This window comes from Cyanistes caeruleus, chromosome 3, assembly GCF_971803275.1.
Source record: "Cyanistes caeruleus chromosome 3, bCyaCae1.hap1.1, whole genome shotgun sequence".
Classification (NCBI taxonomy): domain Eukaryota; kingdom Metazoa; phylum Chordata; class Aves; order Passeriformes; family Paridae; genus Cyanistes; species Cyanistes caeruleus.
Genome location: NC_141703.1, coordinates 10,353,500 through 10,369,075, shown reverse-complemented (window position 1 = coordinate 10,369,075; position 15,576 = coordinate 10,353,500). Strand labels below are relative to the sequence as shown.

Here is a 15,576-nt window from a genome sequence, read left to right as displayed (position 1 = left end):
ACAGCCCTACAAAAAAAGAGAAGCAGCCCTACAGATACCCAGGTCAGGTTCTAATGCTGCCATTCTAAATACCTGAAATACACTTCTGCTTTCTGGAAACTGCCAACAAGATTCTACTATATAACAGATGACTTTAATTATGTAAGTGAATTCATTAAAGTCAGTATGGTACAGCTACTTCAGATGCATGAATAAGTGCTTCAGCTACATTGGAAAAGAAGTAGAGGAACATTATTTTCAATTTTTAATGAAATTTAAGCCTTTTGCTAATGAAACAACATAGGTAGAAACAGCCACAAAATCAGAATTCAAAGTAAAATTGTGTATTCATCAAAATCAAGCAAACATTTAACTACATTGTTTGTCATGTTTTGATATCTCACTTTGGTGTCAATTTCTGAAAGAAACACTTAAATGCGTTCTGCCTTAGTCCCCCAGGAACAAGCCACCATGTACAAGCTGAGGATGAGAAAGTTTGATGAACCTGGAATCGCTGGAGTTTGGTCAGACGCTCCTCCAGTTTCTGGCAATGTTCTGCCAGCTGTGCCGAGAGCTTCTTCCAGCGGCCAAGGACCACCTCAACCTCTGACCGGTAACTCTGGCTGACTTCCAGAGGGGCCTTCCTCGACAGGTCTTCCACAGTTGTGCTGAGATAGGTCAGGCCTTTCTGCTGCTCTTGCAGAGAACTTTGTAGAGCCTGTGAACAAGAAGCAAGTGGAATTTCAATTAATGTGCTAGGCAATTCTCTTCATTTCACAAACACAGGCAAGATACAGAGGTCACCTCTGCTAAAACATGCAATGGCATCATTTACTGAGCAATTTGGAATTGTTTTTCTCATATAACGTAGGAGGTTTTTTTTTTGTTGAACTGAGAATATAACCAGAGGTATTTATACATTTTAATAGGCATGATCTACATATATTTGATTAATTTGAGATAGGAATTTACTATGACCCTGATGATGACGCTTTCAAAAGACGCAAAGATCGAGAACATGGAGAAGAAAAAAATATAAACTTAGAGAACTGATTCTGTGATATGACATTTTATATAGCTTCCCAGAACTTTTGCAATTCTCAGCCCAAATTTACTTCATCCAGTGTTATTTTCTATATTCTATGTTTTATTTCGGAATATGCATCAAACAATTTGTTCATTAGACATCTGAGAGTAGAAACTCTATCAGACATGGAAATACAGGGAAGGTTTGTACCCACTATTAAAGTTTGTTCCACATTTGTGTCTACCTGTAAATTTGGCAGGAAATCTGTCAAAAGAATTTGCTGCATTTTGCAAATCAGAATTGTTTTCATATCAGCACTGGAAAATAAAATTACCTAAATCTATATTTTACTACCAGAGCTATTATCAAAGGAATATTTTATATACCATTGGGACAAACAAGGGCTTTTCCTTAACATTTTCAGTATCTTATGAAATTGCTTTCCATGGCAAGCACCATTTTAAATTCTTTATCTTCAGGAATGAATATAAGCAAGCAACCACCATCTCCTGAAGCCCTGGCCTAAAACTCAAATGAGCATTATTTACTCAAGATCCACAGACTTCACCAGATTTATGTACCAGCTTATAGTTCTGTTCCCCTAAACTACTCAGTTGAAACATTTGTGCCTGCAGCTTGATCACTCACCTTTAACTCCCTGAGTCTCTGCTCCATGATTTCGTATTCAGCAACTGCGACCTGAGGCATGGAGAGTTTAGATTCTGACTGCTGCATCCACACAAGTATAGTGTTCATTGTCTCCTTGTAGTGTGCAGGAGGCAAACTGTCAAAAACTGCATTCAATGGGAAAAAAAAGGGAAGGAAATAAAGGAAGGAAGGAAGGGAGGAAGGAAGGAAGGAAATAAAACAATATTTTGCTTCACTATTCGGTTTGCTGACAGATGACACTTGATAAAAGACCAAGCCTTATTGAAGTCTATGGCTGTTTGTCAAGAGATTGCAACAGGCCCAGTGTGTATCAGAACTATAAAAAAATATCTTGGAAGTAAAAATATTTTTAAAAATGCACCTGCTCCTTCTAATGTTTGAAATACCTCTAGCATTTCATGAGTTGCGTTCCATTTGACTGACCCTGTTATTATAGGTCAGAAGGAAGCCAAGATAACTATTTTCAATATGTGTGTTCAGAGATCAACAGACAAACCATTGTACTTAACCTAAAATCCAATTTCAGAAATGTGTTAGGAACTAGGTTTCCCTTTTATGGCCCATGTTTATGTGCTCAATGTTTCTGTTCAAGGAAAATGTTCCATTAAGGACATCTGTTAAAAGCTTAGAAAATTAATCTTCCTTCTACAATAAAGTTGAATTTTATTGAACTGTGCTTATTGTGCCAACATTACAGCTGCTGCAAATAGACAACATCTGGCACACACATGAGCAACTCATTAGCAGATACATTCCCTCTGCCATTAACAGTTGCCTCTATATTCGCTGAAAAATGTACAGACAAATAGCATGGCTGGTTGGAACTGAAACATTTCCAACTTGTTCATAATAATGAAGAATATAAAAGCTCAAAGAAAGTTGCACTCATTTGTATCTCCTGTATCCTCCTCAATATTCTCTGGTGTTTCACAAAGAAATGTACGGAAAAATAATAAAGCTGTCCAAAAAGTAGTTTTGACAAACAACACAGTTAAAATTTTTAAGTGCAAGTTTGCTTGAGTCATACAGCAGTGTTTGGAAAAATGTACTTCAGATTTTAATTTTTTAGTTGATCAACAGAATGTGATGTGAAAAAAAATTTACATTTTCAGTCAGGTATCATACCAACTTCCCACAATCAGGACAATATCTCTTGTGAAGTATGCACATTGCATGGCCAACTTCATCATAAAAGACTTGGCTGATGTGATTTAGCACATATATCTGGGGATTTACAAGAGAGAGGACTTGGTACCAAGAAAGACATGAATTTCTTCCCTTGTGAGGTATATTTATACACAAAAATAAATAAAATACCCAAACATTTTCCATTTCATTCAGTAACATTTTAAATCTTTTCCTTCCTTAGTGAAATTTCTATTGTCTTTGACTCATTTAATCCAAACAATTTCTATTTTAGAATAGAACATACATTTAAACTCTGAAATGCAGTTCAGTACTGTGATGTCATGTTTGACTTCTCCAAGTTATGAAAAAGCAATCTTATGAGTAATGTATAACTTCAAGCATTTAAGTAAAAGAAAGCTGGTTTTGGTAGTACTAAAGAGTACCTCAGAATAGCTGAAAACTGCAATAGCAAATTCCACCAAATTGCATCAAACCCTTACCAGGCAACTTTGCTAATACTAATAAAAAGTTTAAAACCATCCAAACATTTCATTCAGTTGTAATGAATTATGTTTTCTAATATTGGATGGACTAAGTAAGAGTTCAAATGGGATGAAAGATGTTGATTTAATAAAACTACTGCCTTTACAATTTGGTTATTAGATATTAACTTTAGAAAGTATCTTTAAGTTGTGTAACCATAGTTTTCCAATTTCACTTTTCCAGATTAATGCAGATTAGTAATAATGAAATAATTTTTGATTATTTTTTTAAGATAGACAATGTGGCAGCAATTTCATCCACAAAGAAGCAGATTAACTTTCAGGATGGCACTTAAGAGCCCTAATTATTTTAGCAGCACATGATGGCAATGGGGAGAATTCAGTTAAGCTCCTACAGTGGGATTCACATTACCCAGTTATAACTGTCTAAATAATCTAAACCATTTATGGCCTCTCTGTGGGCAATATGAATCTCTAAATTCACCATGCTAATAACATAAACCCACATTCAAGACCTGTTTCTTTTTATCTTAAAATTTTCTTTGTGATACTAATACTTTTGGACTGAAGTCCACACAGTAAGCAAAGTGTATTAATATGGATTCTGCTGCATTATGTAAAACAATGAATGGCAATGAGAAAGATGCAGTATGTAAGATCCTCAATATGGGCCTAGTTTAGATATAGCAACACTAGCTCCAGGACAGAACTGTAACAAAATATCACAGACGGATATATTAAAAAAATGTTACTGTAAAATATCAGAATACAGTTCCCATCCCAGAAGGGAAAAATGCTTCTGTATGATATGTATTCCACTTGTAGGGAATTCATTTTGGTGTGACTGACACTGAAACCCCTGAGAACTGACATTCTCAGAATTGACTAATACGTTTGCACTTACTTATTTCTTTTAGAGAAAGTCTGTAAATTTCGAAACAGAATGTTCAAACAAACAGTTAATTCTATTTATTAGAAATTAATCCTAACTCTCTAAACATGTGAAAATAGCTTTCCAAGTAAGCAAAATACTTTTTTTTTTCATTTTTTCTCACAGATTCCTTGTTTTTTGTGACCAGATTTTTCAGTCAAAAATATTTTCCCAAATGAGAAGTGAAATGAGAATACAATTATCTCAACAACTATCAAATCACACTGGATAGGTTGCTGTGTGTTTCTCCTGAAGTCATTACAAGTCCTGCTGTTCATCACACCATCACAAAGACAATAAATATAATCTATGGGACCTAAAATGTACTATTTTAGTAAAGACTTATTCCCTGAAATAAATTAACAAGATTGAACTTCATGTATTTCCAATAAAAATCTCCTCAGTAGTAAATGCAATTTAAAACCAGCTTGATGCTTTCACAACTTTGTTTTACTTATTTTGGACTACAAATACTTGAACCAATTCATTAAGGTCTTTATACTAATGTCTTCATAAAAGCTGTGATTTCCCTCTACATTTTTAACCAGAAAGTCTCAAAGTGGAATCAGAAGAAATCTTTTGTAATACTTGATCAATGTTATGCAAGTAATTTAAGACTTGCAGTTCTCTTTGTTATAAAGCTCTTGAAAGAAACAGAAGGGAATAATAGAATCACAGAGTGGCTGGAAGGAACCCTGAAGAACAGCCAGTTCCATTCCCTGTCTAGTGGAAGGCAGGGACACCTTCCACTAGATCAGGTTGCTCAAGTCCCATCCAACATTGCCTTGAACACTTCCAGGGAAGCCCTTCTCCAGTTCTACAGGACCTAGTGTAACAGTAAATATCTTTTAAAAATACAATTATTTTTTAGGTGGGTTTATTTTTTTTTTTGTCCACAAAAATATTCATTTTTACCACTGAGGAAAAGGATAAAATCACCTACAGAGTAGAGGACATTATCTCATACACATTCATTTCACAGGCTGCTTTGTCCTTTTGATCTTGATTTAAATAAAAATAACTACTGAAGGAAATGGCTAGGAGGGAAAAAAGGAAAAGAAATTGCTTGCATGCTACTTATTAAAACAATAAATTCTCACATACATCTAAACTGTATCTTCAGTTTGAAAGACACACTTAAAAAAAGGTTAAGCAAACTTTATCCCTCAAAATCAAACAGCAGTGAATATTTTTACTACTAAATAATAGTTCAGGTCTTAAAGAAAGACTTGTAGTAATGAAATTTTCAGGATACTTGCTTAAAATTTTCCTTTCTCAAGTCCAGAACGATTTGTGAAAGGTTATTTTATGTACCATTAAAATTCCACTGACACTTGCAACCCATTTCCAATGCACTTAAAGCATCAAAATAAGTTAGCAGTTCAAAGTTTTAATCAAAGCAGAATAATTTCAGACAAAAACTACAAATGGTCATCATACTGTTACAGTTACCGTAGTTTATTATCCTATAAAATTATGCCAAGTTTGAATTGCATGAGCTCTATGCAATCCAACAATCTACGATACTGTACTAATTGATTAGAGAGAAAAATGATGCACGTGCAAAATAATTTTAAGCATGGCACGGGTAAATAAAAAGTTTAAAGAATCATTACATGATAGAGAAGGCAAAAACTTTCTAAAGTATCTCCTGAAATAAACAGGAGAAACATCATTTGAATGTAGATGAATAATTCATCATTATTAATAACAACAGCAATGATGACAATGATGACTTCACCTTTGGGAATTGCTGATCCTGCAAAGGTAGAATCAGAACTTGAAAAGAAAGCACAGTGCATAAATTTATGAAGCAGAGAAAAATGGAAATAAATATGACTTTTTGTTTGCCACCTCCTTCTTGATACTTTCAGTTTTATCTATGACAATAGCCTTTTTCTTTTTAGTTACTTGCTAAAAATCTAACGATTTTCCAATTTCCCTCAGAAGAAGATGAATCTCAATGAGAACATACATCTGAATCAAGGCCATGACAGGCTAGCAGCTCAATGCAGCGAGACCGAAAAGCAGAGCACCTTAATGGAATTTGGTTAAGTCACAGAGCTAAAGGAGTGCTGGAATGAATCAGCTGCTACCCAGGAGGAAGTTTGAACCAGGGAGCGTTCACGTGCCTGACGCTGACTGTCAGCTCCCCCTGGGCTCAGGGGAATGGGAGGCTGACCATGCAGCTCCCAAGAAATCAGACATAGCAGCAGGTAATTTCAAGACAAATAAATATAGTGTAAAAAACCTCCTTTTTCACCAGGGCATTACAAAATCTGAGAAGCTCCTTGAGATATCAGGTTATTCATATTTGAATCATTGGCAGCACTGTCCATTTCAATCCCTTGTGTAGATTACTGAACAGTTTTCAGCTCTGTCTGACCTTTATTTTTTCTATATACCAATATCCTAGACATTAAACATGTTTGGGGAGAAGAGAGAGCTGGAATGCTGGATACATCACATTCAAAATGACATATGGAGATACAGACATTCTATAAACAGAGAAAAATTAGGTTCTCTTTCTTAATATTTTATGAGGTTGTATCTCTTGCATAAACAGCACCACAAAATAATGAAAAAACCCCAACCAAATGGGTTTCAGAATTTAAAATAGCTTTTGTAACTGGAAATGCTAATCAAATTATGGAGAAAAACATGAAAGAAGATATGAGTTAGTCTGTAGTATTATTTTACTGACAAATCCTCTGTGCAGCACAGAGAAACTACTAAGCACTCTTGAATATTTAAAAAAAAAACAACCCAAAACTAAGCTGATATCACTTTCAAAAAATCACAAACAAAACCTATCCAAACAAAAAATATTTGAGGGAGACAATCTCTAAAATTAGAGAACACTGTTTATGAGGGAAAAATTCCCTTGAAAAACAGAAGAGCTAAATACCCTTATCCATCAGAAAAGATAATGAAGCAATGGAATATTAACAAAAAACACCCAAAAAAACCCAACACAAAATAAACAAACCTCTTATGATGGACAAAAAGAAATATCTTTTTAACATAAAATAAATCTTAACCATGGATCCAAAAAGAAAAAAAAAATAACACATGTAAGTTTTATGTACATGAAAGAAAAAAAAGGGACCAAATCTTATAACTGATCTGCAATACATCATTCAGTCTTCAGGAGACTTTTTCATCTGCAGGAAATAATTAATTACAAATAATTCATGTAAATAAAAGATGGCAAGATCTAAAATACTCTAACAAAATTTCAATGTTTTCTATTAAAGTAAGGCCAGAATAAGGACACAGGGTATGGCCCATCTATATAACACAAGAAAAGCCGGTAAAAACTGTCCAGGGCTCCATGCAATATTGATTTAGAGACTTCTGTTCTGTTGAACTAAAGGAGATTCTCCCCAGCCTGTTCAGTGCTTCCACCTCAGGACAGCTGTTCCTGCAGCTGGCCATGGCTCAGGAGGAGCTGACTCCAGACCAGGAGGGGGAAGGAATACCCAGGAAGAACTTTACTAAGCCCATGGCATTACGCTTCAGGCAGCGAACACTATTTGCCTTACTGGACTAATCAACTGGTTAATCCATGACCTGTCACTACAGCAAAATTTAACGTGGCAAACCAAACGATTATGGATGTTTGGAGAGAGAAAATATAATAAAGAAGCCAGTATTGATACTATGTTTCTGTTGGGAGAATGGCAACTTTTCAGCATGCAAAACATAGTCACATTAATGGCTTATACATCTTGCCCACTGCTCATCTTGAATTTAGAGTAATTAAAAAACTATAAAAATAAATAAAAAACACTCCTTAATGTAAAATTTCTACAATTCATTCTTTCATCACTTGCTTTGGGACACTTGTATTTTATTCCTTCTCTTCTACTACACATCATCATCTCTTCTGTTTGCATATGTGGACACGTGTAAAATAACTACAGCAGTGCAGTAATGTAGTATTAAAAAAACAATATCCAAGACTCTCTGTGAAAGAATTTAGGAGGAATATTAGAAAAATCCACTAGAAGGAGCTAGCACTATGTCAAATTTCAAATCAGTACAATAATTTAGAGATATTGGTGATTTAAGTGGCAAATAGTATCTTTGTTGTTGAGAAAAGTTGAATTTATTTTTTTTCTGATTCTTTATTAATTTCATAAGCTAACACAGAATGTGTACAGTAATTACTGATATGCTATATATCATTAATTAGCAATAGTTAACTTTTTATTTTGGTATAATGTTTGCCCCTTTTGAAAAGTTCATTTTACTAAAAATATCACAATGTTTAACTGGCAGTCATGTTTTGTGTTGCAAATAAGAAAGACTTGGCAAAATGATGAAAAACCAGATATTCTGAGGTGGTTACTCTCTTTGATGAGATTTATAGAGTTAAATCTGTGAAAATCTAGAGTGGATTCGCTCCTGTAATTAAGCTGTCTTTCCTCTCTACTTACTGACAGAGATGGACTGCCTTGTCTTGTAATCCAAATAAACAAAGACAGTTTTATGGTGCTAAAAAATATCACTGTATCTGTCCATAAACATGCTAACAAGAGGAAGTTTGATGGCAGAACTATGTTGAGTGGAAGCTTAGCTTCTGAATAGTGTACCTTCCCTTGATTTCTTAATATAAAATATGGAATAAACTGACAGTTTTTGAAAGACTAATTAATTTGCAAAAAAGAGCACCTGAATTACGCTACTGGTTTAGTATCACAAAAGCAAATATAAAACTGGGAAAGCAAAATATAAACACTTATTCTATGTGTATTAGTCAGGCAAATTGACTTCTTGTCAACACTTACTGGTCTGTAGCTGCTTTTCTCTGGCATGCATGTCAGCAAATATTTGTTTGAAATGGCTGGTAAAAGCAGCAAGGTCAGCATCCAGAAACACTGGTCCTTGTTCTTTCTCTTTGAGTACTTGACTTTGAGCCTTTAGCCGTTCAATCTGAGGCTGCAGGGTTGACATTCGAATGATTTCATCCTGCACGTTCAACAAAAAGAAAATAAAAGAATCAAGATATGGCTACCTAAGAAATGAAACCACTATGCCATGCCATGAAATCACCACTGTGCACATTACACAACTGTTTGGCTTTCAATTACATTGGTTACAATACAAATAAATTCATAATTTTAAGCCTTTCCTCACAAATCAATACCTCTACTCCCAATACAATTGTTGATTGATACCACTGCTTAAAGTCACCTTAAAGTGACTTTCATAGGACATTATGCTCAAAGAAAATAAGAAAATAAGAAAGATTGTACGTTAAACTTAAAGCCTCAGAAACATCCTTTTCATATGAAGCTGGAAAGAGAAAAACTCCACATGTACCATAATCCTGGACACACATCTGATAGATTATGTACAGACTAAATTAAATGAAGAAAAGGGGAGATGAAGATGCCCAGTGATTTCTAGCAGCCTCACAGTAACATATTAGAGGCTGAGGTCAAGATCAGGATAGCACAGAGCAGTTGGAAGGGACTTTCAGGGAACATCTATTCCAACACCCTGATTACTTCAGGGCTGACAAGATAAAGAACATTGATAAGGACATTTTCCCAATGGCTTCTAAAGACTGACAGGCTGGGGGCACCAACCACCTCTCCAGGAAGCTTTTTTGTTACACTCTTAGAACACCCTCCCACTCCAGCCTAAACCTCCCCTGGCACAGCTTTGAACCATTCCTGCACCTGTCCCTGCACCAGGGAGAGGAGATCAGCACCTTCCTCTCTCAGGAAGCTGCAGAGAGCAAGGAGGCTGTGCTGTTATACCTTGCATACACTGTGACATGTGCAACTACAGAATACAAAAGAAATGAGCAAAGTAAGCCAAATGTACAGTCCATAGCAGAGATATTTAAAGACAAGTTTTCTGCACAGGAAGAGAAATCTCTGTAGGCACAATGCCAGCTTGGAAATACAGCTTGGAAATACCTGAAAATTGAAGAAATAGCATAGAACTCAGTTTGGATTTCAATATATTCTGTTTTAGAACTTCTGGAGACAGAGATTTCCTAAAGTCAATCTTCTACAAGTATGCAATTCAATATCACACCTCAATATATTCCTGTCAATCAATATTGGCTTGTAAGCCCCCTACCCACAGAACTGTCTACAGTAAGAGAGAGAAGCTGTGGTGCAGCAGCACACAAACAAAAAACAATTATGGAAAATTATAAGTTATTTGGTGTGACAGTTTTTGTACAACTTTGTGATTCTCTCATACTGTGACAGAAGAATATTCCCCCACCTGACTACACAACCCACACTGAATCAGAACACTGGGTATGTAAGAAGCAAAGTGGTCTGCAAGGGCAGAATTTTGGACTTGAAGATAACGTTCTGGAACAGAGGTGATGAGCAATATTTTCTTAATGAGGAACCAAAGCCAGAGATTTTTACATGAAAATGAAATATGAAAAAGACTTTAGGCCCACAGTTGCCTCTAAGAGTCTAAGTATCCTAATAAACTAAATATTTGGGGCAGAGTTTTAAAGACCCATATACTGGGTTCTATTGTTTCTTTATTTTTTTACCAGTCCTTCCTTTTCTTGAACAAATATTTTCAATAACTACTTTGTAAATCCAAGGAATCCATTTACCATTTTTATACTGAAATTTTGTAGGTCACAATCTGCCTCTTGAACACCTATGAAGTACAATAACATAAAAAACTTGAAGAAGGATCTCTAACCTTGCATCTTTCTAACTGAGTTTTTACTGTAGCAGGATCTGCTGCTGGTGTGGGTTGTGCTTTCAGCCAGTTTTCTGCAGTAATTGCTGTCTGCTCCAGTTGCTGCAGCTGGGAGTAGAAGTCAATGATGTTATTTTGGTACTCCAGCCATGCCAGTCTTTCACTCAGCAACTGACAGAACTCAATCCAGCGGCTCTTCAGCTGCTCTGAGGCTTGTCTAATGTTGTCAGGATTCAAACCCTCTAGAAAAACAAGAGAAGATGCTTAAAGATAAAAAAGTTACAAAGAAAAGGAAAATAAAATAGGACAGATTAACAATTGAGAAACTGCTCATAAGTCCAGTTAATGATTTATCACCAAATAACAGTTCTGAATCTACAGATGTTACACATTAGTGGGGAAAGCATATCAAAGATATTTAAAGTTGCTGCCTGGGTACTTTTGTTGCTATGGGAATGAATTATAAACTACATTAAAATACAAGAATGGGAATAAAGCAGAAAGTAGAGATATAATGCATAGAGCTAATTAAAAGTGCTGTAAGAAATAACAAAATGCCTGACAGCTGGATTTTGAAAAATATGCCTGGACTGTAATTGGATTTTAATATACAAGAACGTTGCTGGCTTTTCTTCTATAAAAAGACTGAATGCAATTAATAGAAACTATATTCCACAATTATTTAGAGGTTTCTGATAAACCAACCCATATTTTTTGCATCATACGTTATTTTAGAAATATACACACTAAGAAATAAACAAAGTACCAGATCAAACCTCCATCTAGGCCAGTCCTGAGTGTCCAACAATGACCACGAGGAGAAAATAAGAAGAGAGCCAAGAAACCATAGGTGATGCTTCTCTATTGCTATTTTCAAAGTGTTTAATTTCTCTGATGTAGTTCAACTATTTCTGCCTGTTGTTCAATAATCATGCTTATATTAAAGTTCATAAAATAAAACTGACTGTAGTAATTATGGACATAATTATTTAGAACAATTAAAAGGTAAAAGTAACTTTCTTCACTTTCTGTGAAGAAAGAAAAGCTATACATAAGAAAGATAAAAAAATATGTCTTAAGATACCATAATTCATAATCACCCTGTAACTTGAACTCAGGTTGACTTCAAAACAATATTACCTTACTAATCTCATTTATTTTTCAATGGAAGTTTAAATATAGTCACTAACATTTTTTAAATTATAATGACATGTAATGATACACATGGCAATAAAGCCAACATTGATTTCAAAATGAGTAAAATTCTCAAATCATTGAGCAATGCCATGTCCTTAAGAACACTTTTAATAACATCATCACATAGTCATACAATAACCAACCAGTTAAACTGAAGCTATGTTTTCATCAAAATAATAAAAATTAGAGTATTTTTCTTTAAAGCAAGCTTAAAAGCAAATGAAACAAAAACCTTGTGGGATCCACTTCTTCAGTCTTTGATACACTGCTGAATATGGATTTTCTGGTTTGCAATCTACACTCCAAATCTACAGGAAAATTTGTTTATCAGGAATAAAAAATAGTAAAGCTCATGGCAATTTTGGAAGGTAGGACATAGGAAATAGAGCCCTAATTACAGCTCAATGATGTAATAAAAAGTACTAGAATTTTAAAATAATAAAATATTCTAAGAAATTGCTATAACACATGCTATATGGTAAACCACAGTAAATGATAATCGGGGATCATGCCTGTTGTGGAGCACCACAGTGTTCTGGCAAATCCTGTTCTGGATCCAGCTCAGGGCTATTTCATTCAGAGTTGCTTGGAAACAGCCCACTTGGAAACAGACTGTGCAGTACCTGATAGCAGTTCTCTGGGTATGCTTTTTAATCTGGGATGGTGCCCTAGCCAAACAAATTGTACAGCATTTCAGAAAGCAAAACTATTGGAAAAATAGAAATCCCACTACTACTGGGAGATAATGGCAACTTTGGTGCTTGGAGCAGCTCCACGTCCCCATTACACTCAAAAAACTGAAGAGCACAATTTAAGGATTGAGCAAGGGTATAAAATGAACCTTGACGTATGAAGAGGTAAAAAAAGATTTTCACACATCTTAATAAAATCCAAAAGTGATCTTGTCTTCTGTAAGTGAGTGTGTGCATCTGGAGATGTGGTAGCATAACTGCATTTTCTAGAAGTGTAATGTCTAATGAGCATGTGAAGAGGCAGAATAAACCTGAATGGCACAGCACATCTGAATAACAACAATCACAGACAACCAGGCACACAGATACTAAATCTTAACAACAGCAAGAACAAACATGTATAGACAATAAGACTTTAACTATGCTGTGTTTCAACAATTGTTTCTGTTATGAGCTGGGTATAAAAATGCTGCAAATTGATAACAGAGAATCTTTGCCCCTGTGTTCACTATTAGCTATGAACCTGGAAAACACTGCTTGTGAGTTTGGCAGACTATATATAAAAAGATCACTTTATTTATTCCTCCTTTCCCTTCTTTTCAGCTGCCACAGTCTCCCAAGTACCCCTAGGCAAGATTATGATTACCAGAAGTACAGTCATGAATTTTCCACATATAATAATACTTTTCACTGAATATTTTCTTCTAGGATTCAGAGAGGACTGTATTTCAGATGAAAATCTAGATTCACCAGATCCTCCTTTCTTATTTTGCTCATAGGTCCCTCTTCACATGACACATTTAAGCATGTGAAAATAGCCAATATTATTCAATTTTTCTTTAATTCTTTTATTTAACATCTGACCTTTGAGTCTAAATGTGATTCCATAAATACATAGAGAAAGAAATGCTTTTTCTCTTCATGTTCCTGAAGTGGGCAGTACAAAACTGGTTGATGCAGAGTCATGTTTGGTAAAATATTGCACAGATGCACCTTCCTTAGGCAGAATACTCTACTGAAAGTAAGATAAAATCTCCATAATGTGTGTTTTTAAAACTCCTGTTTCTCAGTCCATTCAGAAAAATCAAAATTGTCCATCAGATGCCAGCATGTCATTTTCAGAAGGACATAATAAAATGACTGTTACTTGCACTTGAGATCATTTGGGTGAGTCTGACCCATTGGTGAAAATGAAGAATTTCACAGAACTGTGGAATCATTAGGGTTGGAAGGGACTTCTGGAGATCATCCAGTCCAACCCCTGTGCCAAGGCAGGGTCACCCAGAGCAGGTGACACAGGAATGTGTCCCAGTGAGGTTTGGAGCTCCAGAGAGGGAGATCCATGACTTCCCTGGGCAGCTGTTCCAGTGCTCTGCCACCCCCAAAGTAAAGAAATTCTTCCTCTAGTTGTGGTGGAACTTCCTGTTTTTCACTTTATTACTCCTTAATAAACTCCATTATTCCTTGTTCTGTTTCAAACTGTCTTCTGTGATAACTACTGATTCCTTCATTAACTTCTGCAACTGTACCAAAAGTGTACGAGCAGGAAAAGAAACAATATAAACCCATTTTCTGGTAAAACATTATTTTATGAATAGTGGTTGGTTCATAATCTTTGAATGTTTCACATTCTAAAAGCTTCTGGTATAATCATTGTATAAATATACTGTACCCAGAGGAAACAGATCATTATCTGAAGTGCATCCATTAATTTTATTACCTTGTATACTGCACATAACAAATTGTGTCTGAATATTTTTAATTGTGCAGCACCTTACATGCAAGTGCTTTGGAATTTGCACTTAATATGAAATATATCTTGTTAAGTGCATCTGTCATTTGCACAGTTCTGTGATAGAATAATGTAATATTATTTGTTTTTTTGTAGCTTTTGACTGTTGTGTATCTTACAAGATAATGTATTTCTTCCACAGAATGGTGGCAATTCGAAATTACATGTTTTTATTGCAACAAATTGATTTGTATTCACTCTAATGCTTCCTGTCAAAATTCTCTGATTATTCATTTTGACATCATGTTTATTTTATTCTAAACTACTATAATAGCCAAGTGTCCACTCAAATTGCTAAACTGCTTCACTTATGCATCAACACATTTTTCATTCTATTTTATAATATGATTTAGTAAAGAAGAACAAAACAGATTTTTTTTTTTCCTAGAAACACTGGTAAACAGAATATATAAGCTTTCACTGATTGCAATAATCAGACTTTTTTGAAAGCATGAGCAAGGAGAGGCAGAGCACACAGCATGTGGGGGGCTGGGTAAAGAAGTGTCCACCAAAAGCATCAATGATTTCCCTGATGGGAAAAGCCCTTCCAGTGGCAGTGTCCAGACATCCTCCCTACAAACACAGGAACAGCTATGCTGTGTCACAGGGCAGATCCTTCCAGTGCAAAAATACTTTTGCTGACAGTGGCTGGCAATGTTCACAAAGAGCTAGAAGTGTCCAGTATAAATATGTTTCCTCAGAATATTTCCCTCTGCTAATGAACAAATAAATTAAACTCTAAATTAGCCAATCCAATTCTCTCCAGGAGAGTGCTGTTTTTTGTTTTGGTTTTTTTCCCCTAACTTATTCTCTCTCCTATCACAGAAAAAAACAAAAGCAAGAAAATAAATATAAATGATACAATAATGGAGTTCACCAATGGTCTGAACTTGCTCTTATACTCCACCAGTGGCCTCATCTTTTTATAGTCTTCATCTGCTACATTCAGAATCTTGTTTATGAGC

General features: G+C 35.2%; 1 protein-coding gene across 22 annotated transcripts in view; it reads right to left on the bottom strand.

The window, feature by feature from the left end:
• Positions 1-15,576, bottom strand: part of DMD (dystrophin) — a 1,136,032-nt gene that overhangs the window by 637,153 nt on the left and 483,303 nt on the right. For all 22 annotated transcript variants that reach the window (XM_086879790.1, XM_086879801.1, XM_086879781.1 and 19 more), the window contains 4 exons: positions 10,931-11,172; positions 9,031-9,211; positions 1,655-1,800; positions 485-697 (listed from right to left, as the gene is read on the bottom strand). In XM_086879790.1, the coding sequence (XP_086735916.1) occupies positions 485-697; positions 1,655-1,800; positions 9,031-9,211; positions 10,931-11,172 (782 nt within the window). The remainder of the gene's footprint in view (positions 1-484; positions 698-1,654; positions 1,801-9,030; positions 9,212-10,930; positions 11,173-15,576) is intronic.